Raw genomic sequence first — 26,727 nt, forward strand, 5'->3', positions numbered from 1 at the left:
TTTGCATAGTTGTAGAAAAGAACTTCAGCACATGACTCAGGGTTCAAAAAATAAAAAAGAGGCAAATAGGAACATTAATTATGCCTCTGAACCTTGTAATTTTAGGAGTTTTTAAATACTTGGAGTTGTCAATACAGTGATAGTCTTATCAAACTGAAAAGTGGAATCAATATGTTTGTTCCATTTTGTGACTGCTATTCAGAATGGCAGTGCTATGAATGATGCAAAGTAGTAGTAATTTTCCAGAAAAGCATTAGAGCTTTTCAGCAGGGGGAAGACTATAACTAGGGAAATTGGACAGGGGCAGCAGAGCAGAAACCATCCCTAGTTGCAGCAGCAGGGAAGCCACATGCAGCAGCAGTGTGGTTTTCTTCTCTGCAGTTCCTTTTGCGTTTCAGCCCTGAGAGATGAAGGGAGAGATTCAAAGTCAGTCGATGCTGGGCAGAAGGCTGATAAGAAAGCAGAATTAGTACACAACTCTCAGTTCTAGCTCCTTTAGGCTAGAAGCTCTTCTAGCACTTCTAGGCTTGTGGTAAAGTGCCACCACAAATGTGGTAGGTCGAGGGGACATAAAAGACATTTAGACCTTGCTGCTATGAGGAAGCCAGTTATTTGTGTCTTAAAAGTCAGTACTGTGCTTTTAAGATTTATCATCTAACTTAAAAAAATGGGCAAAACCAAAGAAATCTATAACCTGTACTGTATGATGATCATCTCATATTTTCTCTTTTTTAATGGAGAGGTCAGCAGCAGGTTTCTTTTTCTTTTCTGCTAGGCAGTGTACTTGATGTGACTGGATTATTTCAGGTGGACATCACGAGCTGTTGGACACAGTCCCTCTCCCTTAGCATCAGTGAAAGGGAATTGTATCACTGGAATTCACAAAAGCAGATAGTCTAAGCTATAAATGAGCAGTATATTGAAATAAAACTTTTAAGATGCCTCAGCTAGCTGGCGTTCATTTTCTTTAGTGAAATTTTTGCTACATCTGCAGATGAGAGAGGCTTAATAATTAAAAGAAATACTGCTTATGTGAAGCTTGCCGTAATTTTTTATTGTGGCATATCTTCCCTTCTTCATATATATACTCTTTTATTTTGAGGATTTATATTGAAGAAAGTAAGCATTTTCCTCCCTAATTCTTGTCACGTGAAGTTCTGTAAAAAACATGCAAAAGGAATGATCTCTCATGTTTGTTTTTCCTTTGTCATGATGGGATATATGAGAGCAATAATATTTAATGCTCATTGCCAATGAAATAAATTTCCTTTTGATTCATGGATTGCTTCTCTCTGATGACATGTTTAACATTCAGAACACTGATACTTGTTTTAATAAGCCTCTCAAACTTTTGTGTTGTTAAAACTATTTTTTGTGGACCTCTACTAAAAAGCGTATTGCTAGCTTCAAGATGTTGTAGCATTCATAGAACTTAAATGTGTTTCTGTTACTGTATGCGTTTTTGAGGTTTGGGCTAAAATCTGCTGAGCATAGTTCTGTGCATGCAGTCAAGCTTTAAAGGAATGAGAACGTTTGACCTGGGAAAGAAAACATGAGAAAAATGTGAACTACAGAAATGTCTTGTTACTAAAATAGGCTTTCCTGTATTGTAGCAACGAAATAATATTTTGAAACATTTAAATCCTGTGATATCTCTGCAGATGACATTGTGTCATGTGTAAAGGTGTGAACTTTCTGCCTTAAACCCTTCTTGAGACATGAGCACCATCCAGCCCAAGATGGTGGGGAAGACAGTACAAGCTGTGGACAGGCTAAAGGGTTGCTTCCCCTCCAGTGTCCTCTCGCCTTCCAAAGTTCTTCAGCTTACCTGTTTCCTGAGCCAGACGTTGCTTCCGTATCTGTGTTTAGTAGCCCTTGATAGACCTTTCTTCTATGAATATATCTTTTTTATTTTCTTTTTTTTATTATGCTTTTGGGATTCTTTTTTAAACCCTGTTACACCTTTGTCATCCAGAGTATCCTATTGCAAGGACCTATGCATTTACCAGCACTGATTTTTTTCCCGCATTTTTTTGCCTAATCAGCGTTATAGGGTCCTTCTATAACTCCTTGAGGTCAGATTTCTTATCTGCGCTCATTAATATTCCCTGAAAAATTTGCTACTTCACTGTTAACCCTTCTTTGTTATGCACAAGAGATGTCTCAGCACAGATGCTGTGCGACCCTACTCAGTGTCTCATTTTACTAAGAAAACTAGCCATTTTATTCCTGTCCTTAGCTTCCTATCCTTTATCAGCCTCTCCTATATTTTTTTTTTTCCCCCTGAGAATTTAGGAACACAGGACTGCGTTTATCACATCCTTAGTGACTGAATCAAAGACCTGTTGGAAGTTGGAGAGGCACAGCTTGCTTTGATGATGATTCTTCCCCTTGCTGGTTGTGTTCTTCATTACAGAGTCGTCTAACACTAGCTGGTTCTGGCAGTCTTCTGTTCATTTTATCCATTTTTCCTAAAGTGTCTTTGACTGTCACTTCAGTTCAAGACTCTTTTTTTTGCTGACTTACGTGCTCTCTAGAGGGACCTTTTCTGTATGTGAAAGCATCCCAGATCTCCTATGGTATTTTTTGTGACATGATTTTCCATTCTGAGTGATCTGTAATGCATATCACTGCTCAGTTGTGAGCAGGACTTGCTCTCAATACAGGACACGCTGAGTCTTAGTATTATAACGTGCTTGGCTGGACAGCGAGGCTTTTAACATTAAGAGTGGTGTATTAGAGCGGTGATGGTCTGCAGTGTTACATGATTATTTCCTCTGTATCTTCTCCAGTTTGGTTTTTAAAAAATGTGTAGCAGAAATAGTTTCTGGGATCCAGCATTTCAAGTCAAACAGAAGATGCTGGGTTCCAGGAGCCAGGGACATGAAATTATTTCTTAATTCCCTCCATGGCGCTCTCTTGTTCAGATGAGAACTTACATAAGGCACCAGCAGGGTCTTTTCTGCTTTTCTTGGAGCTGAAAAAGCTTAGGTTAAAAACTGTTCTGTTTTAGGACTTCTAAGAAATTGAAGAGAGTCCAGAAGACAGTCTTAAAAAGCAAATACTGTAGGGAAATGTAAGTCTTCAGACGAGTAAAAATGTGCTATGAAAAGATGCCCTGCAGTTACTCCTTGTGTTCACCAAGATTAAGACAAAAAGGAGTTTCCTTAAATTACATTAAGGTGTTTTCATATCAGATACTAGTAAAGGTTTTATGACAATAGGAGCAGTAAAGCACTACTACGAATTAGAGTGGATATGAATATTTTTATGAACAGATTGGACAAATGGCAACCCTGGTTTAGATAAACTTGGTACTCCCTTAGCAAAGGATGGACTAAAATGCTTCTCGATGCCCTGGGTCTTCTGTAGCAGCCTTTCTTGCCGGGACGGGCAGCAGCCATGGCTGTGCTGTACCACCAGGTATGGTGAGACCACCCTGCCAGGAGAACCCTCACCCACCAGCTGCATCTCTGTCCACTTCCAGCCCGCTGACCTCAGCCTCGTAGTCAGCTCCAGGCTGAGGCTGTCATCTGTTGGAGAATAACTTTATGTGTGCTCCAGAGCTACCTTTTGTGAGCATAAATTGCTGGAAGTTATCTGTTGACCCGCTGCTTTTCTCACAGGCGTCTGTTAGCTAGGGTACAGCAGCACTGCATTATGGAGGGCTGAGAAATCCTTGAGGTGGCCGGTATTTCCTGCTCAGCGTTTGCAGAATTGAATATATGCCATCCCTAATTGACTTTATTAAGGGTCATCAACTGAGCAGACTAATTTTCCAGGTTCTTTTATGAAAAGGTGTTAGTAAACAGAATTAACAGATGCACTGTCTCCCTGCTGTTAGTTGCCACTGGGATTCATTCTTGATTGCAGTATAATGGTCTGTATTTTTGGTCTTCCCTGGATCTGTGCCCTCTGTAACAGGATGATTATTTAATGCTTATACACTTCTTCCAGCTGGCAGGCACTCTCCCTTTTTTTGGCATAATTTCTTTCTATTTTTTTCATATATTTTCCATACTAAGATGGTTTGAAGTGAAAAATACAAAAGTGATGGAAAAGAAAGATAGGAGAAGGTGCCTACTTACAACTATGAAGTGTTTGCGTTCTAATCGGTAAAACTGGTCTAATATGATTTCTGATAACAGAGAGAAATATATCCACCTACCTATTTCTTTGATGTGGTACATCATTATAAGTTAGAAAATTGGGATCTGCAAATCTGTTTAATGTTTGTCACATCTAAATAGTAGCATTGTGGGCATAGTTCATCACCTCTGCTATGTTAATGCCAGCAAAAGTTTGTATATGAATGAACAATTTATGCCTGCACTAAATGAAAATGTCAATGGTTAGCAGAAGACGCTGTTTTGTTAGCCGCTGCTTCACTTGCTAAGATGCCAGGAAGAAGAGCTGAATACATTGTTGGCAGAAAAGCCAGGCAAATTAGCCCAGCCAAAAGAGTCCGTCAAAAAGAAAAAAGTGGGAATTAAACTTGGCAGGCTATTTGCTTATGTGCTCTGGGGGAAAAAATGAAAAACATGTATTTTGCCAGAAAAAAGTGAAAAGTCAATTCAAAAACACCCCCAGAATTATCCTCCACCAAAAAAAAATCCCCAAAACCAAGGAAGTCTACGCTGATGTCAGGACAGCACAAACTGAATCTAAGCAAGCCATAGGCTACCCTAACCTAGCTTTAAAAAGTCAAGTTTCCTCATTAAAGCACAATTAAAAGAAGACTTAACTGAACCAGCCTTCTTATCCTACCATTTGAAAATACTTTTTTATCTTTTTCTCCAGATTTTCGTAATAGAATTTTCTCTTGAATAATCATACTCTTACAGTACGGGCTTTTTTAATTATAGAAAAAATATCTCATACTATGAAACAAAATGAAGTTTCATTAACTTGCAAGTATAAAAGTCTAGGCTACTGATGCAGTTACTCAGGGAAAGTATCAAGCTTTGAGGAGAGGAATAGAAGATGTATATATTCCTTATTATACTCTCTCTGCTGATATTTAGGGTTGATCTCAGGTCATCCATAGTTGCCAAGGGTTCTGTAAGCTTCCCATCCCCTCTCTCAAATGCAGCATTAATGTGCTACCCTGGAGCGTGTGAAATAGAAATATTTAGTATAAGTCTGTAAGCTGTCCTTGTAACCATAGGTGAAGAAAGCTTAGCAGAAAGCTATGGGAATTTATGGCATTGCTGCTACTCAGTGACGCAGTGTGGTGGTGTGCTTTGCACACCCCAAAGAAACAGGGCAGCAAGGAGGTGACCGTATGTGTTTAGATTAAAGCCATTTTTGTCTGTGAGAACAGCAGTCACATCTACTCAAACCTTTAAGTTTGGATGCTGTTTTGGGTACAGAGGTAAGTTCAGTTTCGATCTAAACAGGTTAATTGGTGAAAACTCATTCCCTGGAGATGAAATTGAAAAAACCCCATACATTTCCAGGCTTTCCAATGTTTTATCACAAGTACCAGAAATACTTTTAAATTTTATTTTCTCAAGTCAACTAAGCACCTGCAGGCAGCTCCCTCCACCCTTCCTCAAGATGGGTGGTGGACTTACCCCTGCCTGGAGGGAAGGAGAACTCTCTAGCCTGTCTTCTCCATCCATCAGGTCTCTGAGCTGAAGACTCATAAGAGGTAAGTGTAGCAGTCCTGCTCATGAGAGAGAGTGCCATGCTAGAGAATGAACAAAAATGCTTCTTTTCCTTTAATTTTGTTTAGGTTAAACATTGGAGAACTAGGGTTTTTTTCAAGTTTCTAAAGTGCATTTTTCTTTTAAGAAAGATTTTTCAAAGCAGAGACCTTTATGTACCCCACATTTTTAATATATTTTTTTCTTGTATACATGGTTGACTGGCTTCAAGCCAACATATTGGTGTGACTTGCTACCCAGACCAGCAATGCCAGGGAGGGAGCTTGCTCTCAGAGAGGGAACAAAATGTCTTTGGAGCCCTTTGGCTTGCAGTAGCCTAGCTAGATGGCTGATACGGAGAAGAGCTGACGTATGGGCACTCGAAAGTTGCCTCTGTCCGTAGGTGTCTGTTGTTTCCCCAGGACAACTGTGTATGTGTTAACTTTTCATAAGAGTCCTTTCAAAAATAGCCCAGTGAACAGTCAGGAAAACATAGCAGGATCCAATCCTCCCAGTTGTCCTCATTGCTTCCTTGGGGACTCCCTGAGGGCTTTCTGCAAGACACCGGGTTGGCCTTCGTAGCCCTTGGCTACTGACAGCGTGCTGCCACGGCTCCTCAGTCCCTGGGACTTTCGTTCGCCCGCAGGAAAGCCAGTCATCTGCAAGAGAGAGACTTTATCGGAACTCGTAGGTAAACACCCCCACGTGTCAAAGCGAGTGGCCGACTAATGATTTGCTGACAGAAGAGGTGGTTGTAGAAAGCATCTGAAGAATCGGAAAAGAGAAGGGAAGAGAGTCTGTTTCCAGATAATACGAAGCAAAAAATTATTCAGGGGGCAAAAAACCCCAATGCGTTTATAAGAGCACATTGCTTTGTTTTACAGAACAGCTTCTTTAAATAAGAAAGCTGGAGGACAGCAGCTTGATTCAAATGAGCTGGCTCTACGGGGTGATTTTGCTCATCCAACACGCTGCTGCTAGGAGTCCCTGAAGCTTTCTAAAGGGTATTCTTCTGGTCTCCTGCGTACGCTGTTACACTGTCTCCTTCTCTAGTAGTGCACTGGGCCTTACAGAAGTATGGGTGATGGAGGGCTCTTTTCTTCTCTTCATTCTCCAGTTGCTTTTGCTGCTGCTTTTTATCAAATACATGATTTAGCTGAAGGCAAAGAGCATTTTGTTGAAGAAATGGTAATGAGGGTTTTCTGGGAATTAGAGATCAAAGATTTTTTTTTTCTAAAAGCACATTTCAACTCCTGACAATTTTGTGGAGGAAAGGAACTTGAATACCTGCAAAGGTGTGAAATGTCTGTGCAGCCTTTGAAGAGCTGTACAAAAGCCTTCAGAAGTGTATCTCTTCAAAAACAGACATGCCAAGTGAGAAAGAGTTGAAAGGAATGTTATCTGTGACTGAAAACTAGTTTTAAAATGCAAACCTTAGCTCAGCTTTCGAACGTACTATTTGTCGAAGGTAAAGCAAGATACCTCTTGACCTTTAAGCAGGAAAGCGATGGTTAAGGCCAGCTAGAAGGGGTTGTCTTTGGGGAGCACAGCCCAAGCTCTTTGGTGCCCCAGGCACTTCCCTGTTTCGTGCTCCAGTCTGCTGTAGCATCTGTCTTCACAGGGCAGACCTAAACCTGTTGCATGGACCCACCAGAGGATTAGCCTTTACTGGATGTCTCTCATAGCTGTGGTCGTCTCTTTCGCAGCAGTTGAGATCCTCTTCAGGATGAAACGCGAGGCCTGCCTCTGCTGTCCCATCAGTAACTACACAAGATCTGCCAGGTAGCTAAAAATAGAGAAGTCCCTGGCACTCGTGGATTTCACAGTGCCACAGAAGATGATGCTGGGAGCGTGGGTGGCTCTTGCGGTGGCAGCAGCATTTGGGCGTAGGGGGACAGTCGGTGCCGGGGTGAAATGGCCACGCGCTCTAGTGACTGTTTCCCAGTTGTTGCAATGACCATGTTGGCAAAATGACTCAAAGAAACGAACGTGGCAACTGAAGTCATTAAACGTGGCCTTTGTTACCCCGAGGGGGACCTGCCCTGCACAGCTGGAGTGCAGCAGCGGTGGCATCGTGGCATTTCCATGAGCAAGCCCCGCGTTGTTCACTCTTCTGGTAGAAGACGAGAAGGCAACGGAGGGAAAGAAAAGGGTTTCTGTTGCTTTTTGAGCTGGCGGAGCCTGCACAGGAGTGAAGGGGCAATCACAGCTGGTGCAGGGCTTGTCTGGGGATAGAAACCTGTGTTTCAGTTAGCTACATCAGCTCTACCATCTCATGGAGCTTCTCCCCAAAGTGCCCACTGCTCGCTGTGCAGCCTGCCACTGGTGTCCCAATAGACTTGTCCAGCTCGCTGTCATCTTCAGAGGACCATCACCCCACCCAGGTTGGCACAATCCACCCCACCTGGCAGCCCTCCTTGGAGGGGCTCGGTACCACAATACCACGGGCTGGGAAGCACTTGGCTTTGGCTGTGTTGTCAAGTGCTGGTTTGGGAAGTGATGCCCAGCACCCACCCACCCCACAGCAATCTGCTGCCAGTGCCGTTAGCATAGGTGCACGAAGTACCAAATGCCACCAGAATTTGAAAGAGGTCATCTTGCTGCTGTGTGGCTCTTGTTACCCAAATACTTGGTTGAGATTGAATAGAAACATTAAATGTCGCCTGATGAAGTGAAAACCTCTCTAATTAGGCTTTAAAATACATTGCATTATAGTTTATTTTCCATAAAAATATGTAAATAATTAGTGCTTCTAAATGAGATTTAGTAAGTCGTGGTACATTTATATTTGAAAGCCTTCATGCCAACTATACTTTGACTTTTCAATGTCTTTCTGCAGCCTTACAAAGTAGAAAGTAGTGCTTTTCCTTCTTTCATGTCGTATTTATGCTCGTGAGCCCTTTTCTGAGCCATCATGTTTATATTTTCTTTCCCATCTCTCTGTGGCCACCCAGAGCTCCCTAGTGGGGTCAGAGAAAGCGGAGGATTTTTTTTTTTTTTTTTTTTCCAGTGTGGTTGTATTTAGTTCGTATGATGCAATGCTGTCCTCAGGATGTAACGGTCAGTTTGACCTCCTTACAAACACCGAGCAAATATGTGAGAAAACATTTTACAAGCCGCGAGAGGATTCTTGGGGGCTCTCAGCAGAGCAGAATAATTTTCCTTGGCTGGCGACAGTGAGGACTAGACTGTGCCGCTGACCGTAGCAGCATATGAAGAACAGCCTTGTAAGCAGCAAAAGTCACCACAGACTGGGCTCACTCACTCTTTTTTCCACATCGTTTTATCTCATTTCATTTTATGGAAACTTGAAAGATAGTTATTTAGGTCACTACTTCCTCTGTAGCCTTCATGACACCCTTCAACTTCACATCTGCAACCTTCAGACTTAAGGAAGGAGCATGCACCATGGCTGGGCTGTAAGCAGGGTCTCCTGGTTTCACAGAAGTTGCAGTATCCCACAAGGGCAGGGCATGGAAAGACAGCATGTTGTATTTTTCATTTTGATTGTGAGAGAAAGGCCATTTTTATGGCTTCCCATAGATTAATGGATGATTAGTGGAAAAATATTTGCAAGGCGTGTATGTATTTGAGTTATGATTCCTCATTTTAAATTGTTAGGGATACTAAGAATTGCCGTACATCCGTGGAAGAATCTGTATTTTCTGTTGAGGATTAAGAAAAAGGGAATGCTTCGAAGCCCAAGAGTTATCTCTTCTTTTAAAAAACTTAGGTGTTCCTTCTACTGGACAAAAAAGTTATTACTTCCCCCAGTACTCTTAAGATTTTATATTAGGAGGGGGAAAAAAAATCAAGCTCTCAAATCTAAGGTCGCGTCTTTTTGTATATGGTACAGTATTTGCCATGAGTTAAAGACATTAACTTAAGTAAATTGTTTATTGTTCTACAAAAAATACTTTAAAGTTCACTCTTTTTGTGATAGCATTAAAATTCCCAGAGGAATTTCATATCCATGAAATTTTTTTAGTCATGTGCCAACTGCCTCTTATGACATGTATGAACTCACTGTGGCAAATGAAACAGTTTGTTATTAACTTTAAAAAAATATATTAATAACACACCTTTGATATATTTCTGATAGATCAATAGTCTGGCTCATTGACAGATTAATAGATTAGGGTACATTGTGATTTTTATGTGAAAGAGAATTTTACACAAGAAGATAGTAGACATTACCAATTTACCATTTCAGCCAAAATTGTTAACAACAACAGAAAAATATAGTACTATTAAAAAGAAAGATGGTTTCTGTTGTTACTTGCAGCCCCAGGGCCGGTTCCCGTGTGTCCCTCTGCTCTGCTGGAGACAGAAGCCCAGCGGGACGGGAGCAGTGTGATCATAGCCAGCAGCTGAGGAATAACATAAAATTCCTCTTTCTTTATTGTGGAGGGGTATGATCAAAGTAGCTGTGTGTGTTTCTTTCTGTATCTTTCCTGGCTGTGTTAGAATATAATTTTTTTACACTCCAGCGTAAATCACTCCAGTGATTTAAATGCGCAAGGCTGTCATCTGTCACCTTGCAATTTTTTGTCTCACATAAAAACCCTTCTGCCCTGAAAGATCTGTGTCCTGCTGGGAAAACATGCTCTTACTGGGAAGTGTGGCATTAATGTTGCTTAGGATAACAGAATAACACCGCCTAGAATAATGTCATTTCACCTTAGCTTTCCGTGCTCAGAAAAAAACCAGAAATTCCTGTAAGTCCTGCTAGCAACCAGAGAGCAGCTTCCTGTAGGTGTGTTTAAGTTTTGTAATGACTAGCACACCTCAGGCCAACGTTTCTTTCGCCCCACCTCTTGGTTAAAAACTGATTTCACATCTCGTGGAGCTGCATAATTATCATCAAGTAAAATCTTCTCTGAGGGGATGGATGGTGGCTGGTGATTTATTTCACAGATTATGAATACGGTAAAATAAGAAAGGCAAGCAGGTGCTGCAAATGCATCAGGACCCTCCAGCAGCTGTAATACAAATCACAGCGGTGGTGGTAAACGGAGACTGGAAAGGAGCAGTGCTTTTACCGTGGAGAAAACCTGGTGCTTCTGATGTCAGGAACGTGAAATGTGTGCCCTTGTGTGGTGAAAAATTGTAGGTTTGTATGAAAGCATACCTGGCTTTTATCTTAAACCTTGAGTGCATCAGCAAGGAGGGGGAAGATTTTTCCCTCTCACCCTTTGGCATTCCTTCCATAAATCAAGTTGGAACGGAATTGCCACTCGATAGTTTAGACTAGTGCTGCCCTAGTTGTTTCAGTGATCCTACAACAGTCTACCCTAAAAAGGAATACTAAAAATCTCTTATTGACTGAATATAAGCTGATCACTTGTTAAAGCTGCAGGATTTTCCACGTGAATTTACATTGCTTTTATTGTATGGATGTTTCTTGGACCATATTAATCAAATATTGTTTTCAGAATGACAAGAAGGTCCCTGTTATGCTTGTGTTGGGTATTGATACTTACTTATCTCAGGGAATATTTTCTGACTCACTGTAGTCATTATTCTTGCAAAGAAACTATAAGTTTCTTTGTTGTGAGGTAATGTCTGTTCATCTTTGTGTGGGAGTAAGAAAAGAGGAACGGTTCTTGGTTGGGTGTTACTAATTGTTTTTAAATCTTACGTAGGTGTTTCTGCCTTTCAATTAATCCATCAATCAAGTCCAAGCTGGCTTAGATGTAATTTAAAGTATTGCCAGGACAATATTTCAGATTTTTTAAAATCCAAGCAATTTATGAATTCATTGCAGGTCTCTGCAGGTTCTTACAGAAACCAAAAATACGTATCCCTGAAAACATCTCCGGTGGTGTCTATAGTAAAAGTACAATAAACCTTTAAGGAAGTGCAATTTTTAATTCATGTTAAAAAAACCCTATTGGGGTGATAGGAGGGACACACTGCCTGTGCCACCTTACTGTCCCACCAGTAGATTTCTTAGTAATATTCACAGCATTGAGAATGGGGGGCTGGTTAGCTTCAGCTCAGAAGCTTGAATGTCAAAATTCAGGTCTTGACCATAAATCTTCTGGTATGTATTTAAGTCAAGCCCTTCTCAGTATGCTTGAATACACGGGGGAGCAGGGGAGATGGGTTCTTTGTATCCCAATTGGCAATTTTTATGTTGTTTTCTTTGATGGTTCCTCACCATGTGAATTACTTCCCAGCCCAGGATCTTCTGATGTGCTTATAAAATCTGAATCACATAAGTGTAAGACAGACAAGGAAACGGGAATGTACTTTAAAAGGCTTATGGACCCAAATGTGACACTTGTGGGAAGAGCTTTTCTGCACTGAGGTCTCAGAAGCGGATGCTGCGGCTGGAGGCCGGTACCCCACGCGGCCCCAGGAGAGCCGGGGATGCTCTCCATGTCCCCCCGCTGCTGAGCACTTCTGTCTTGCCAGGGGCACGTTGCCCACTGAAGTGTTCTCCGTTGCATTTTATTTACTTGATGAAGTATGGATTTGATTAGTCATTGATTTGATATTGGTGTGCATCAAGCCTATTGCATTATAAAAGCACGCGTCTTTAAATAAGAATGAAGATTGGCTTTGCAAAGATGAGATCCTTTCATCTTTGCTTATGTTGTCTTGCGTTGGGTTTTTTTTGCCCTGTACGTCTCTCTGGAGTCAGTGGGTCTGCTTGCAGAGTAAGGGTCTGTTAGACTAGATAAGGATAGTGGAATTCAATCCCACTTGCAGGTACATTTATTATTGTGCTAGAGTAAAGCTAGAAATGGAATACAGTTCCTCAGGGTTCAGTAGCTATGCCTAGTCTTTGAAAAATGATAAATAGCTCCTAATTAGATGAACGACAGATCGGGAAAATGATAAATACTTTCTAATAAGCCCTTTTCTCAGTGGGAGTTTACACAACAGGCTCAATTCTGAACATCTGAGGAATGTACAGAATTGTAATCAAAAGTGATGTATGTTTTTATATCAAGAGTAAGCTGTGCGAGTTACAGCTTATGTTTGTTCATTCCAGTCATTGAATGAAGCAGAATAAAAAAAAAAATAAAGAAAATAATTGTTGTCTCAATTTGATTTATTCTGGCTACTTCAGGTTTCCCCCAGGGTGTATTTAGAAGAAAGAAGAGTCTGAAAATAATCTCCTGAATATTTTAAATGTAACTCAGTATGCAAGTTGATCCACATGTCCCGCTTTGAATCATGCAGTAATCTCAATATAAGAATTGTGTTATTTGCAGCAAGGAAAAAAAAAAAAAAAAAAAAATGTTTTTTGCATGCTAGGACAAAATGGCTTCCCCCCCCCCCCTTCCCCCCCGAAACTTTCTAATGATATTTAGAAGTGCATAGATGAACCTGTAGATGACTTTTAAGGTATTTGTTATAGCCTCAGCACAATTCTTTGTCTCTGAGATGACTGTATAAAGTATGAGATAAAGAAAAAACTTGTTAATAGAGAAAGGAAAATGCATTATTAAACCTCTTTCTTTTTTTTTTCTTTCCTCCCCCACAGGACATTAATGTATGTATCCTTGAAAACTACCCTGAATGTTCCAATCCCAGGTTATTTTACATCATACCATATTTCTGTGGACAGCATCCAAGATGCAGGTAAATATATACAAGGTATCCCAATTTGTTCAGCAATAGTTATTGCCAACAATTTGTCAGAACCTGGTAATAAAGAGGCAGCAGTTGTTTGAAGTACAAGAGAAAAGTGTAAATACAAGTGTAGCACTGTATGTGGTAACTGCATGCATATAGTTTGGAATAAGGAGGGTAAGGCAAATGTAGTACTATTCTTTTTTCTTGATTTAATATGTGAATAATTCCTCAAATCTGGATGTGTTTACGTGGATTTTTTTCTGGGTTGGCAAGGTGAGAATTGCGGTGACCATATGTGCTTGTTACTCATTTTGCCTCACTGTAATTTTGTAATACGTGTTTTAGCTCTGCTCAGATGCTCATATCAGGTCTATACATGAGGAATTCCAGGACTCTATGTCCATGTAAGAAATAGTAATCATGCTTAAAACTATGTAAAGTGCAGCCTCCTACTCTGTAATTGAGCTAGCTCATTTTAAATGTGTCTATTTACACCATTCTCATACGTATGTGAATAATTTTAAATACCTTCTTGTTTTCAAATACTTTTGTATTGTTGGTCACAGCATGTTCTTTATTAGGTTTGTTCAACTTCAAGGTATTCTATTTATTTATTGTTACTGCTTCTCCATAGTGGAACAACTGCACATGTTTTCAAAAATTTCTTTCTAAAGCCATACTTTTTTGTAGCAGTAATAACAAGTGAAAGTGTCTTCCTTCTTACATCTCTAAGTATCTTTGCTGTAAAATCCTGCTTTAGTTTTTTGACATAAGTGAAGTTATGATTAAGAAGCAAAACAGATTCATGACTTCATTTTCATTACACATTTTTTTCTTAATGTATTTTGGCCTCATTTGCAAATGCGTATGGTTGCACATTGAACTTGTGTGCATGAGTAATCCCATTAACAACACTCACATACCTGAATCCTTCCACAACATACCTCCACGAGGTTCCCAAGCAGCATATTGAAGTAGTGTTTTGTAGCTTGTTATAGATCTGTCTCCTATCATACCCTTGCACTTCCTTCAGCTACTTCCAAGTCACACAAGGAGCTGCAAGGAGGTTCGTAGTATTTGTTAGGACACTTTGCTCTTCCAGAAAATGGATCACTGCACAGAAAGTGGAAGAGAATGAAAAACCTGCTCCAAGTCTGCTCTAGTAGGTGTGTAAAGCAATAAGTTTTTCCACATCACCAAAAGACCTTCTGACAAATGTTGAATTCCCTATTGCATAGAGTTTGCAATAGCCTAATGGAGTTAGGGAAGAGGTGTGATCTCCAGCCACTCTCAGGTAGCATGTGTGACTCAGATGTTCATCATACCAGCTGGAGCCTGTGAAAAAGCTGATTTCCTTTAGTTTGGGGCACTGGCATTATATCCCCTATCAATACGAATGCTGACTGCTGCTCCCAGGACATAATTAACATGAGTTAGTCCAAGGGATTTAGGATTCATATGCTCATCTAACTAAATTGTGCTTCTAAGAAACTATGAGAGAAGCATAAAGATGTACTGGTGTCCTGCCAGCTTCTCCCACTGGGGGAAAAGATAGAGTAGCCCTAAACTGATCTTCAAAACCAGTGTCAGTCAGAACAAACAAATGCAAGTCCTGTAGCACAGCCGCAGGGCAGTCAGGGGTGATGGCAGGGAAGGGGAAGCTCATGGAGACTTTGGCAAAAGTTAAAATGAAGGACAAGGTGGGAAACAGCCTGGTAGCCTCCTGTGTGGTATTCGCTGGGTAACAGCAGGCAATGATTGCTCGCAGCAGTTCTCCTGAGGTGGTTCAAGGACACCGCCACCCCTTAGCACCCTTCATCACCCAAGGATGTCGTTCCTCCCGTGAGACAGGTCATGCTTCCAAGTCGAAATACAGAAGTTCACAAGTTTGAGCTTATAAATAACTTGGTGAAAGACGTCTTCAGAATGGAGTACTTCCACGCAGTGATTCACTTCCTTTTAATGTGATCTTGTTTTTACATGCCAAACCAATTCTAGATGTTGTGCGGAAAAGCTCAGTAAGCGACTCGGGTTTGGTGGGGGATTTTTTTATATTCTGTTAGAAGTACAGCACTGAATATTTTTTGATTCAGTTGTGTTCTTGGCTTGAATTTCTGAAGTAAATGCAACTTTAAACTTTTTTTTCCTCTCCTCCCTCTCTCTCTCCCTCCATTAATGTCATACAGGGAGCCTGGTGAATGGGCCCTTGAAAGAGCAAAGCTGAACGTTAATGAAAATTTTCTGCTTGTGGGCATTCTGGAGGAGTTGGAGGATGTGCTGCTTTTATTAGAAAGATTCTTACCTCATTATTTCAAGGATGTGCTTAGCATCTACAAAAACCCAGGTAACTTCTTCCATTAAAAAGCTATTCTTACAGAAACTTTGGCAAAATCTGCATGGCTGCTGAAAGGTACGTGTTGTTTTGTTTATTCAATGAAGAGATTTATCTCCCTTTTGGGGAGCAGATTTGATTGATGGGGAAGGCTACTTATTCTGCTTTTATTCTTAATGTTACTGTGTGGTTTTCATTCCTGGGCAAGCACTTGGTGCTCCAGTGGTCTTGCCACATGCCAAAAGGCTTCCTGTTTATCACTGGAGTGGCCTTTTCTTCTTTTAATTCTATCATACTCACCTCTCAAATAATACTGTCAAAATATTCTCAAAATGGTGTCAGCAATATCTGCCTAAGTAAACCTGCAAGAAATGGTTTTGGGGAGCTGAATGCTTCGGAGATTCTCCAATACCAGGATATTTATTTTCCCTCAGCCTTGACTAAGAGTTGAAATGAAATCAACATTCAGTTAAACTGAGTTTAGGTAAAGTACAAATAAGAACATGTATTTACAGCACTTTAAGTACAAAGTATGCTGAGGAAAAACGCTTGGGAGACTTGAGTAGAGAAATGAAAACAGAGAGCACTTAATCTACCCCTTAATTTGCACCCCACAGTCAATCTGAAAGGGTTCTCTCTTCTCTACATCAGTCCATCCCTCCCAACGCTTATTTATTGCTAACTTCTTTAGGAGGCAGTCTTGTGTCCTATGCCTAAATCAAGACATATGATGCTTCTGTGGGGCTGTGCGTGTCATTCCAGCAGAACTGATTTCCTGCTTATATTTGGCTGGGCCATCAGCATCATGTGAACCAGGGAGGGGTAAAACTTCCCTTATTGCTTGGTGACTCGGTTACGTTCATGTCAGTGTGAAATGCCTACAGCCACTGAAATGTGTGTTTTGTACCAAGTTGTATATTAAAAACACGTGGATCAAAGATTGAATTTTGTTTGTAATGCATGCAGCTGATGGCTGGCTTTTGACTGAGAGCAGCTATCACAGTAATCAGTCACTTTGGAGAAATTACAGGTTTCTGTCCATAGCCAGGAATTACGGGTGACTGTCCATCAATCCCTGCTTGCAGGATGCATCTTTGAAAATTTTGTATTTAGCGATGATACAGATATTATAGGGAAAGTGTGGCATTCCTCCTCTGAACATGATTTCAGTAGGTCATTACCTGCTTGCAATAAGGCAGTTAAGGCAGCTCTTTAGAAGGTATGAGTGTTAATTTGTTGTGGTACTATATCCAGCCATAGAGGTAATTTGCTCAATAACAGACATAAGGAGAGCGTGGTATGGTATTGACATGAGAGCAGGGCCCAATTTTGGATCAGTTATTTCTCTTTGTAAATTAAAAAATAAAAGGACATATGTTTGTAGTATGTGGAGGTCTTCCTAAATGTTTGCACAATTCAGTCTCCAGGGTTTTCCCATGGGGATGTTAGACAAGAGTGAGGCGGGGGATCAATAGAAGGATGCTCTCTTTGCAATGAGCAGACTTTTCTTTGGGAATCAGTAGGACTTCTCAGCTGTTCTGTGCACCACAGATTTTTCACTTCTCTTACAATGGGGGAAGCTAACAAACAGCACAGAGGGTCTCAATTTTCATTGGGGTGCCCTAGAATTAGTCAGGTGTGAAATAAGCAATCTCCCAGAATTGTTAAGTGCTGGATAATCTTTCTCTTCTCTGTCTATATTCCAGTATCTGGGGGAGATTTGATCCCCTATTTCAGGACAGTGATTTCCTCTAGGATTTCATGTGTAAGACTGGTCTTGTGTCATGTCTGAAGATTCACCTCTTTCCTTCAGTATTCCCCATGAGGATTAAACTTTTGTTTCATTTTTCCAATTCACTTATTGACAAGGAAGAATAGAAAGGAAACAGTTTCCTTGTGTTAACTCTCTCCTCCTCCTTTCATGCATGCATATGTTTGGGGGTTTTTTCCAATCATAATTTTTTCAGGTTATTTCTGAGTTTGGTGCTAACGCTTACAAAATAATAAACAGATTCAGCCAGAAAGGAAAAAAAAAAAAAAAAAAAAAATTCAAGTGCTGTGTAAGAAATCCTACATGGTTCTCCTCAGGGCACCTTAGACCTGATCTGCAACACCCTCTACTGTTGCATCATGAAATGCTGGGAAGAAGAGATGTTACTCTGCCCAGCTGTGTGGTGATCCCACAAAGCAGCAGATAGTTTGGGCCAAAACTGAATTTTTGTTGCAACTAACGCTTGCAGATTAAATCTGTACACTTTACGGTTTTGTCTGCTGACCTGCTGCTCCACCTGCGATACTCTTATCGCAGTCTTTCCTCTTTTTGTATAAAGAAAGTAAAGCTTTTCCAGAACTTATCTTTTATCAGTTGACTATATTGAGATGAGAAAAAACACAGTGAAGGACTGTGTACAGAAAGATGATTCACTTCCACGTCAGTGAATCTCTGCACCAGAGTCCACTGCAGTAAGCGGTTCTGGACTAGACACAATTCAAAAACTGGATTTGTAGAGCTGCTTTGAAGCAGAAAGTAACTGAAGGCAGGCAGTTTCCATCCAGTGTTGCTTTAGTGGATTACATAGATTAGAAAGCAGAGTAGGAAGCTGGTGATTGCTGTCCCACTAACATCATAATCTAAACCAAATTAAAAGCACCTACCTCTTGCTGTAGGAAGCAAACTGCTGGATGTTATCAAACCAATAAAATCACATGTGCATTTAAGATATGTCTGCAGGAATTCTGGGTTAAACCACTTCTTCTTCCCAAAGTTGGGATGGTCCTCCCTCGTTACAGGTGCTTTGGGTGGGCACCAGATCACTATAGCTCCCATCCAAGCACACTTCTTATTTTCAGGAGCCTTCAGTATAACTTGATGCTAATAGAAATCAGGAAATCTGGAAACTTTGTCTGATCTCTGTTTCTTTTAACCATGCAAGCTATATTCAAGCTTCTTTGTTTCTTCTGTGTCTGTAGTAAAATTTCTCGTCTGAGACAGCATATAACGTTTTTTGAGGAACTCTTGCTCAGTGTCCTCCTCCTAGCTAGAATACAAAGCCTGTAGCCTTTTTACCTTCAAAAATACTTTGCTGCTATTGTTCTGAAGCAGAAGATCAGTAAAACTGTGGCTCTATTGATCAGGTAGATAGTGGGAGGTTTACATCAGAGAGGACAGAAATGTGAGTGCGGGTGTCTGTCTGTATATGTAATGACACAGATAACTGCTTAATGCAATATGACTTGAGTGCTTTTGTCAGTGATGCTAATGATTTGTTTTACATAAGCTGGCAGAAGGAAACTGTGAAGAATAGTAAAATATAAAAAAAAAGAGTGAAATGCAGTTGACTTGTTCAGACACTATCACTAACAGTTGGCTATTGAGATTTTTAATATATTTTGCTTGCCAGCTGCTGTGTATTTGTTCCGTGCTGGCTTTTTTTTTTCTTTTAGACGGTGTCACATTTTGAAATGCACTCCAATTTTTCTCAAATTTTGTGAGTTTAAAACAGTTGGCAATTCTGCATGACAGGAAATTTTAGGGTCAGAGGACACTAGGAGGATAATTCTCTTCATTGCATTAATAAAAATGTTGCCTTCAGCTAATCTATATGCCAAATATTTTAACTTGTGTGTTTTATAACAATGTGCAACAAAATGCGAAAGCTCTTTGTGGTGCTAAAGTTTTCATTGGAACCAATCTGGTTTTATCTTGTAGAATACTTTAGAGCTACAGGTTTCCTGTTTTTCTCCTTTTCTGCTCTCTCCTTGAAATAAAGTATTTTCTTAACATTGATACCAAGTCAAGGAATTGCGAAAGGATTCTCTTTTTTGATGCCTGTCTTGTCCAAAGTGACAAACTTTTCCTGCCTTGGCAGCCAGGACTGCCTTTGACAAGAGATCAAAAGGGAAGGGCGGGGGCAGGTGGCGGCAGCGAACAGATTGTGGAATAGATAGACAGATCAATAGATGGGTAGAATAAATAAATAAAAAAAAAATCTACCATGTTTACTAAATTTCTTTGCTAACACAGTAAAATTTGCTAAAAATTTTGTCCTTTTTTCCCCCGTATTGAAGCAGATAGGGTCCAACTGCAGAGCCTTGGATTATATTTACTTCAAAATTTGGAATTATTTCTTAACTCTTTGAAAGGCCTGAAATACCTATAGCATAACTTTACATGTAAAATTTCTCCTCACTCTCAGGAGCACAACTGAAGGAAAAATAATTGGTCGGTCCTGTTCATTTTTGCTGGCTATAGCTCACTTCCGTAGCCTGGCAGAGAATACTTACAGAGTTTCTTTTGAAATGGGCATGTGTGGGTTTCATTTCTTTGGTGTTTTTAAGAGGCAGAAAATACACACTATATACAGCAAAACATAGAATTTTCTTCTGCCTTGTCAACTTCTGTGTCATGGGGTAAAAGTTAACAGCATCTAATGTAAAAGAATAGGCAATAAAATGTTTTTTAGCACCTCAGAAATAGGCCATATCCTCTCACCTTTCTGCAGGAGTTTTCTTTGGCACCAGAAGCCCTATAAAAACACTTCTTCCGAATATCAGGAAAAAAAAAAAATCTTTGTTTCCTGAAGTTACATTTTGCATCAAGAATGTGTAGATCTTGCTCTAAAGCAAGAGGACTGACTTAAGCTTTTCAAACAGTGAATTTTATTGAGTGCAATGATGAAATTACTCATGCTGTCAGCTGGAAGAAAATAGATTGTTCGGGTAAACTGTAAAATGTGCTTTTTTTTGAAAATGCAACGAAAATGTGATTCTCCTTAAGAATCACATTTACAGGGAATATTTTAAACTGTAGTAGTAGTATTATCCCAGGTAATATAAACCTCCTGATTTTTTAAATCCATTCTGTTCATGAATGCTAGTGACCTGGTCTTGACGTTTTCAATTTATAAGCTTCCCCTTCTCTTTAAACCCAGTAAGGAGGGAGATGCTGCCATTTATCTTGATTGCAAGGCTGAGGTCCCATGAGGCAGATGATGAAGCCTTTTTTGATGGAGTTAGGAGAAAGGTGGGATCAACCCTGGAAGTCTTTGCTCCTGTGCCAGGGCAGCACTGAAGGTGGGGCATGCCTTCAGATGGTTCCTGCACTGGAAGTGGGAAAGACCATTTTCACCACTCCTTGTCAAAAGAAAACTCTTCGCAAGTGGAGAAGGCTGAGAGAGGCTTTTCTTTCTTTCCTTATCCCACCTTCCAGGCCATCAGTTTGTTAGCGGTGCTCCCCATAGTCTGACTGCTACTTTAGTACTAAATTCTTGTGGCAGCCTTTGTCCCACCCTGTTCTTGGGCTGCTCTGGCAAGACGTGGATGCTATGCATTTGGAAATGTTCAGGAACTGAGGGTCACTGCTGGAAAAGCTGCTGTGATATGAAGAAAGCAAAGGGAGGGTGGGAAGATCCCACTGTTCTTTTTTCCCCTCTGAGAAACTGGAATGGATGTCTGCAGGCACAACCTCCAAGAGCAAAAACTCTGGGTAAGAAATGTTGAAAGAAGTCTGATGGAAGGAGGCAGTGCTTTTTGTGCAGTCTTAAGCAGGGATCATCTTATATTCTGCCTTTGTTCAGCACAAAATGAAATGAAAGAAAAAATTAGGACAAGTGATCTTCAGCTTCTAATAGTCTGCCTGCTTCTCGTGAGCTGTACTTTCTGGAGAGGGTTGTGACCGGTATGGGGAGAGGGAATATATTGGCTCATCTCTTGTGCACAAATGCACAACCCTTCTCTCTCCTACAAGCATCTGCACTCTTGATGTGAGACTAAAAGCAGCCTGGATTAGATTCAATTCCAATGCTGAGACTTTTTTGCATCACTTCTTTGCATCTGCTACTTTCTTAAAACAGAATTTGGGAAAACTTGGAACACATTCAGATGTTCAAAAACTTTGGAGACTCCAAATATGCTGTCTTTTCTTTTGCCTCTAAAACAGCTTTGTGCTTTCCCTAAATAATACTTTTGAGAGGAATCACTGTGTATGAAAGTTTTCTACAGAAGAGGAAAATTCTAAATTTCATGTGGAGGTAGAACATGAGGCTGGACTTGGGAAGTTATTAACTGCGTAACGCGTCCATGGCACGTTCCCATCCATTATGTGAAGCGAACTGTATGTGCGACTTAAAAAGTTTTGTCCAGGAGGTGGTGTAATCTCCCTGCTTGTTCAGGACTTGCAGGGGACTGGAACATCGTACCAGTGGTAATAGCACATGTGAATTTACATTCTGCCTGGGTGGCGTTTTCTTCTTTATCACCCAACATCCTGTTCTGAAAATAGAAAATAAAAATAGGAAATGTGAACAAACTGTTCCTTTCTTCTCCCTCCGAAGTCTGATCTTTCAAAATTACATAGAAGAATACTCTAAAACAATGGGTATGCTAAAACAGGCAGTTTAAGCTCTAGGAGGAGTGTTTAACTGTATTTTTGTTTCTTATAAACCAAATTCCCAGTTCTCTGTGCGCAAGAAGGGCAGGGAAAGAGAAGAGTCACAGTGCATATCCCTGAGGACGTTTGTTCCCAATTAGGTTGATAGCATCTAGGACACTCTGCACAACTCATCTGCTTCTTGGTTTGTTTTATAAAGCTGAAGGTAGTATCAAAAGCTGTAGATACATTATTTAGCTCTTCAGCCATGAAAATACAAGGTTTGGAGAGCAGGGACGAAACTGGACTGCCTGATCTGGGATACCTTGAAGTTAGCGGATGCACCAATCAGTGATAAATGCAATCAGTGGAAATATCCTTTTTTTCCAGTTCAATAAAAGGAAGATACGTTGTTTTCTGTCTTTCAGAGGTTTCAAATCCCATTGTGAATAAACTAAGCAGTTTTAAGAGTATGAGCTCTTGGAAGGATTTGAGCACTTCTGGGCTTTCTCATGACTGTTTTTCAAAAGACCTGCCAGGTCTTTGGAAGATTTGTCTCAGAAGCTAAACTTCTTTGTGACAAATTCTGCAGCAAAGATTGGCAGCTTATAACAGCTGTGGTTCTCGTTCTGCTGAGGAAGGTGGAGCCACTCCAGACTATGTGTGTGTTGCATGAGGGACATAACTGTGGCACCAAAAGATTTATCCAAGATAGTATCAGTCTCATTGCTAAACTACGAGCAACAGTAAAGGTGTGGCAAGAGAGTTTGGCGTGGCTTTCCAAGCCCACGTGGAGCTTGTACGCATCCAGGCTCAAGTCTGCTGTATTTACTGTTCCCTGCTAGCATGTACCTGTTAGATTGGAGTTAGCTCATACGTGCGTGGTTATGCAGCAGAGCATTTGCCTATAAGTACATCTTGTGACCCAAAATGAATGGCGCATTTTGATACAAAAAGTGAGGTAGCTGACAGCCTGACATGACAATGACAGTCACTCCGGGTAAATCTGCTCCCTGAGCTTATAGTGCAGGGAAGTGCGATTTACAGGTCCATCTGCCAAGCATATTACTATGGTTCTGCTTTCTCAGGATGAGTGGTTGACTTTGTAAGTACAGCAGGACCAACGATAATTGCTTATACCAGGTGAGAAATTGATGTATTTCATATTGGCAGGTTGGGATGGTGGGCATGGTTCATGAACTGGAGGAATGAGGAGGGCCAGTGTTGATCCGCAGTGTCCCTGCCCAGTGCTTCTGGCATTTGAGAAAGTTGGCCACCTTCCCGGTCTCACCACTGAATATGGCAAAGAAGGGGATACAGTTCCTCTGCTTGCCAGTTACAATGCAGATTTTTAAATTCTTATTTTAGGCTTGGATTTTCATGGGAGTTGAATTTGTAAAGGCTTTGCTTAGAATGAGTTGTAGTGGAAGGTGAAGTCCATGTTCCCTTAAATCATCCTTTAAAAAACCTAGATCAAATGTTTCTCTTCTACTAAAGTTTCTGGACACGTGAGCTCATAGTCTGGCTCTGACAACCTACAATGTATTGTAGAGATAGGCTAAGTATTTTTTTCATAAATTACTGAATTTTTCCTTTCTTTGTGCTGTAATACACGTGGTATATACAGAGCTTGTGTTCTGCAGTCTGCTATCCTTTTCCTATTCGTTTCCACCACCTTTTTCGTATTGCTCTTTCCCATCAACAGGCAAGGTCTTTGCCTGAAGCCAAACACACTTTACTTTTTTGCATGCTCTTGTCTGAGTCTCTCCATCATGAGCAGAGTTTCCCCTCTCTAAACTTTCTGTATAATGCATTTATACCTGTAGGATTATGAAGGCTGAGACCACCTACGGCATTGTCGTCCTCTCAGTGCAATTCCAAAAGACTTCAGCCTCCAGATTTTGCATTTCATCCCACATCTTCATTATGCTTGCATTGTTTTAATTTCCTTTCATCAGATCTATTGGTGGGCTGTCTGGTTTTGGACTAAACCCACACAGATGTAATTTCATACTTTGTTGCAGTAAAAATAAAACTTATTTGTGGTCTAAATCCCAAGGGGCTAGTCAGCCAAACCCTTGCATCCCATGTATCAAGAGTTCATGTGTATTTTTTTTGTGTGTGTGTGTGTCAGGAGATCATTTTGAAGGGTTGATGCTGGTATCTTTCAAGCAATTGTCATGTTTATCGAGTAAGCATATCAGTCACTAAAGATGTTATGGTTTATAACAGTGCTCCTGCTGTTCATCTGAGGTTGATTCCCTGATGCATCTTTTAAATGTTTCCTGTTCCTAGTATAACAAAGTAAAAAACCCATGGGCGAGCAGCTTTGTTAAAGCTCTGGCACAGAGGAAAAGCTGCATTCAGATACAGCATTAGCTATATCTCATAAATAATCCAGGGTCAAAACACCACAAACATTTTAATGACAGACAATTAAAGTTTGCAACGACAGTTCATTCCTTCTTGACTAAATTACTAGCTAAAATCATAATGCTATTTTAATCAGTAACATTCCAACTAAACCTCTGTTACTGCTTCTGCTTTAAAAATAGCATTTGAATAAAAATTATAGCAGTAACATTTTATGCAAATTGCTTCTTTGACAACTTTGACCTCTATTCAGGCAACAGAAGGCATAGAGGAGGAGGCAGATGGCCAGTAAATCCCAGTTCCGTTCCCAGCTGCAGCTCCAGTTCATTTGCACAGGTCTTCATTTCACCTACATGGAAACAAGCAAGTTGCACAAGGTGGCTGAGGCTGAAAAACTTTTGTTAATAATAGGACCAAAGCAACTGAGAATTTAGCTCGGTTATCATTGTGTCCCACAGTATGTTTTCAGGGTCAGTGTTTGGGGAGAAGCATCTTTTAACTGAAAACCGAGCATATTTGGCATTGAAGACACAGGAACAGTATGGTGCAGATGCCAGAGCTGACTATTTGCTTTGCTTTTAGGAGCATAATCACATTTTTAGTCTTCAAAGAGGGCTATTGTATTTTTCCCTCAGACTAATCGTAAGTCCTGCCCATTGTATCAGTGATAGAATAGGTTACAGGTTAAACTGATTATTCTTATCCCTGAGGCATCTTGCAAGAGCAATGCGAGTACTGTGAGACAGAATCTTTGATGGCTCAGAAATGTTTTGAAAAATACTAAAGGTAAAATAACTACAGAAAAGAAATTTAGTTATAAAAACACTTTTACCTGTGATTTTTGTACAGTAGAGATGAGCAGCCATTCCTAACGAATTACTTGGGTTTTCACATAAACATTGCAATTTAAAATTGAGTTTTTACGGTGATACAAATGAGCTGCTATAATAATTAAAATGCTGTAATAATTAAAATGAGGAGAACATGAAAGAGCATAAATTCTGACAGGTTAGGTGTGAAATTATAGCAAGGCACTTTCTGGCTTGCAGCTTGCTAAAAGCATTGAAGCTAATACCAAAAGGGTTTTTTTCAACCACATCAGAACTAGGTGGCCCACCAGAGAGTTGGGGAGAGGGAGACAGTGGGTAGCTGGGAGAGGTGGCAGGGAGACACTCCCAGGGAAGAGACATCCCCAGAGTACATCTGTAAATAGACCAGTTACTCCCAGGGGACACAGTCTATTGTGCTCTAAGTCATGTTAAGACCACTGTTATTACTATTAGAAAAGAAGGGAAAAAATTACTAGAATAAATTTCCGCAAAGTGCAAGGGTTGGCCCTTGATTACAAAGTTACAAGAATTAAAGCGAAGGAAATATATTAGCAGCATAGCTCTCAGCTGCTGCACAGGAGTCCTTTTGGTATGTCTCCCAGCCATCACTCCTGAGGCGGTAATCTGCTCACTTGAGCATAGCTTCACACCACGGCTGTGCTCCTTCCTCCGAGCCCCTTTGCTTTACCAGCCCTGGAGGCAGTTTGTGGCGCTGGAGAGCTGACCCCTTGCTCTTCCAAGAGTGAGTCTTTCTTAGAGTTTATGGTCCCTATTTCCTTTCCCGGTTGGAATTTCTCAGCCTTTTTGATCTGTCCCTCTTGAAAACTTGCTCTCCAAGAAGCTATGGCAAGAGAAGAGGGTTTTACTAAATATGGCTAGGAAGATTCCTTTTTTTTCTGCTTTTTCTCTGTTCTTGAAGTGGAATCACAAGTTCACAAGTGTGGTAAGAAAGAGTGTCCTCCCCTCCGCTGCTCTCTAGGCTCATCTTCCCTGTCTCCTCCCTTTCTTCCAAATTGCATTCCCATTGTGTTCTTTAATTAGTATCTTCTTTCCAGTTGGGCTGCTTTTTCTCTCTCCCAACATTTGCACAATTGTTACTGCACTTTATAAATCTCATCTTTTGAGTTGTACTTGTACTGTTCGGACTCAATTTGAATAACTTCTCAGTTACTTGCAGATGCCATCTATAATACAGATAACAGATTTGGTGTTAGGGTGTGGTGATTTTTTCTCCTCAGTGATCTTTACTCCTTGGCAATGTCAGGAGTGCTGCTGTCAGAGCTAGCATTCACCAAGGATCTCTTTGAAACTGAAATTGCCAACTCTGCGGTGTGTCCTGTCGTTCAATCAGCAGCTATTTTGGAAGAATGGAAGGTAGTTGACATGACTCCAAGCTTTTAAAAGGCTGCAATGGTCCCCTGGACAGCAACAGATGAAAGTATCCAATTTATGTACTGGTAGGAACTATAATAAAGAATGGGATTAATAGACAGTTGGGAAAAGTCAGTATGGTGTTTGTAGAGCCTCACAAATCAACTAGTTCCATGAAGGAGACAGCAAGCACAGGGATATGAGATGGTACAGGTG

At 40.6% G+C, this 26,727-nt stretch overlaps 1 protein-coding gene across 4 annotated transcripts in view; it reads left to right on the forward strand.

The window, feature by feature from the left end:
- UST (uronyl 2-sulfotransferase) overlaps positions 1-26,727 on the forward strand; it is a 182,088-nt gene that overhangs the window by 121,070 nt on the left and 34,291 nt on the right. For all 4 annotated transcript variants that reach the window (XM_041125382.1, XM_041125381.1, XM_041125380.1 and 1 more), the window contains exons 6-7: positions 13,147-13,244; positions 15,425-15,582. In XM_041125382.1, coding sequence (XP_040981316.1) covers positions 13,147-13,244; positions 15,425-15,582 — 256 coding nt within the window. The remainder of the gene's footprint in view (positions 1-13,146; positions 13,245-15,424; positions 15,583-26,727) is intronic.

Source organism: Aquila chrysaetos, chromosome 8, assembly GCF_900496995.4.
Source record: "Aquila chrysaetos chrysaetos chromosome 8, bAquChr1.4, whole genome shotgun sequence".
Taxonomy (NCBI): Eukaryota; Metazoa; Chordata; class Aves; order Accipitriformes; family Accipitridae; genus Aquila; species Aquila chrysaetos.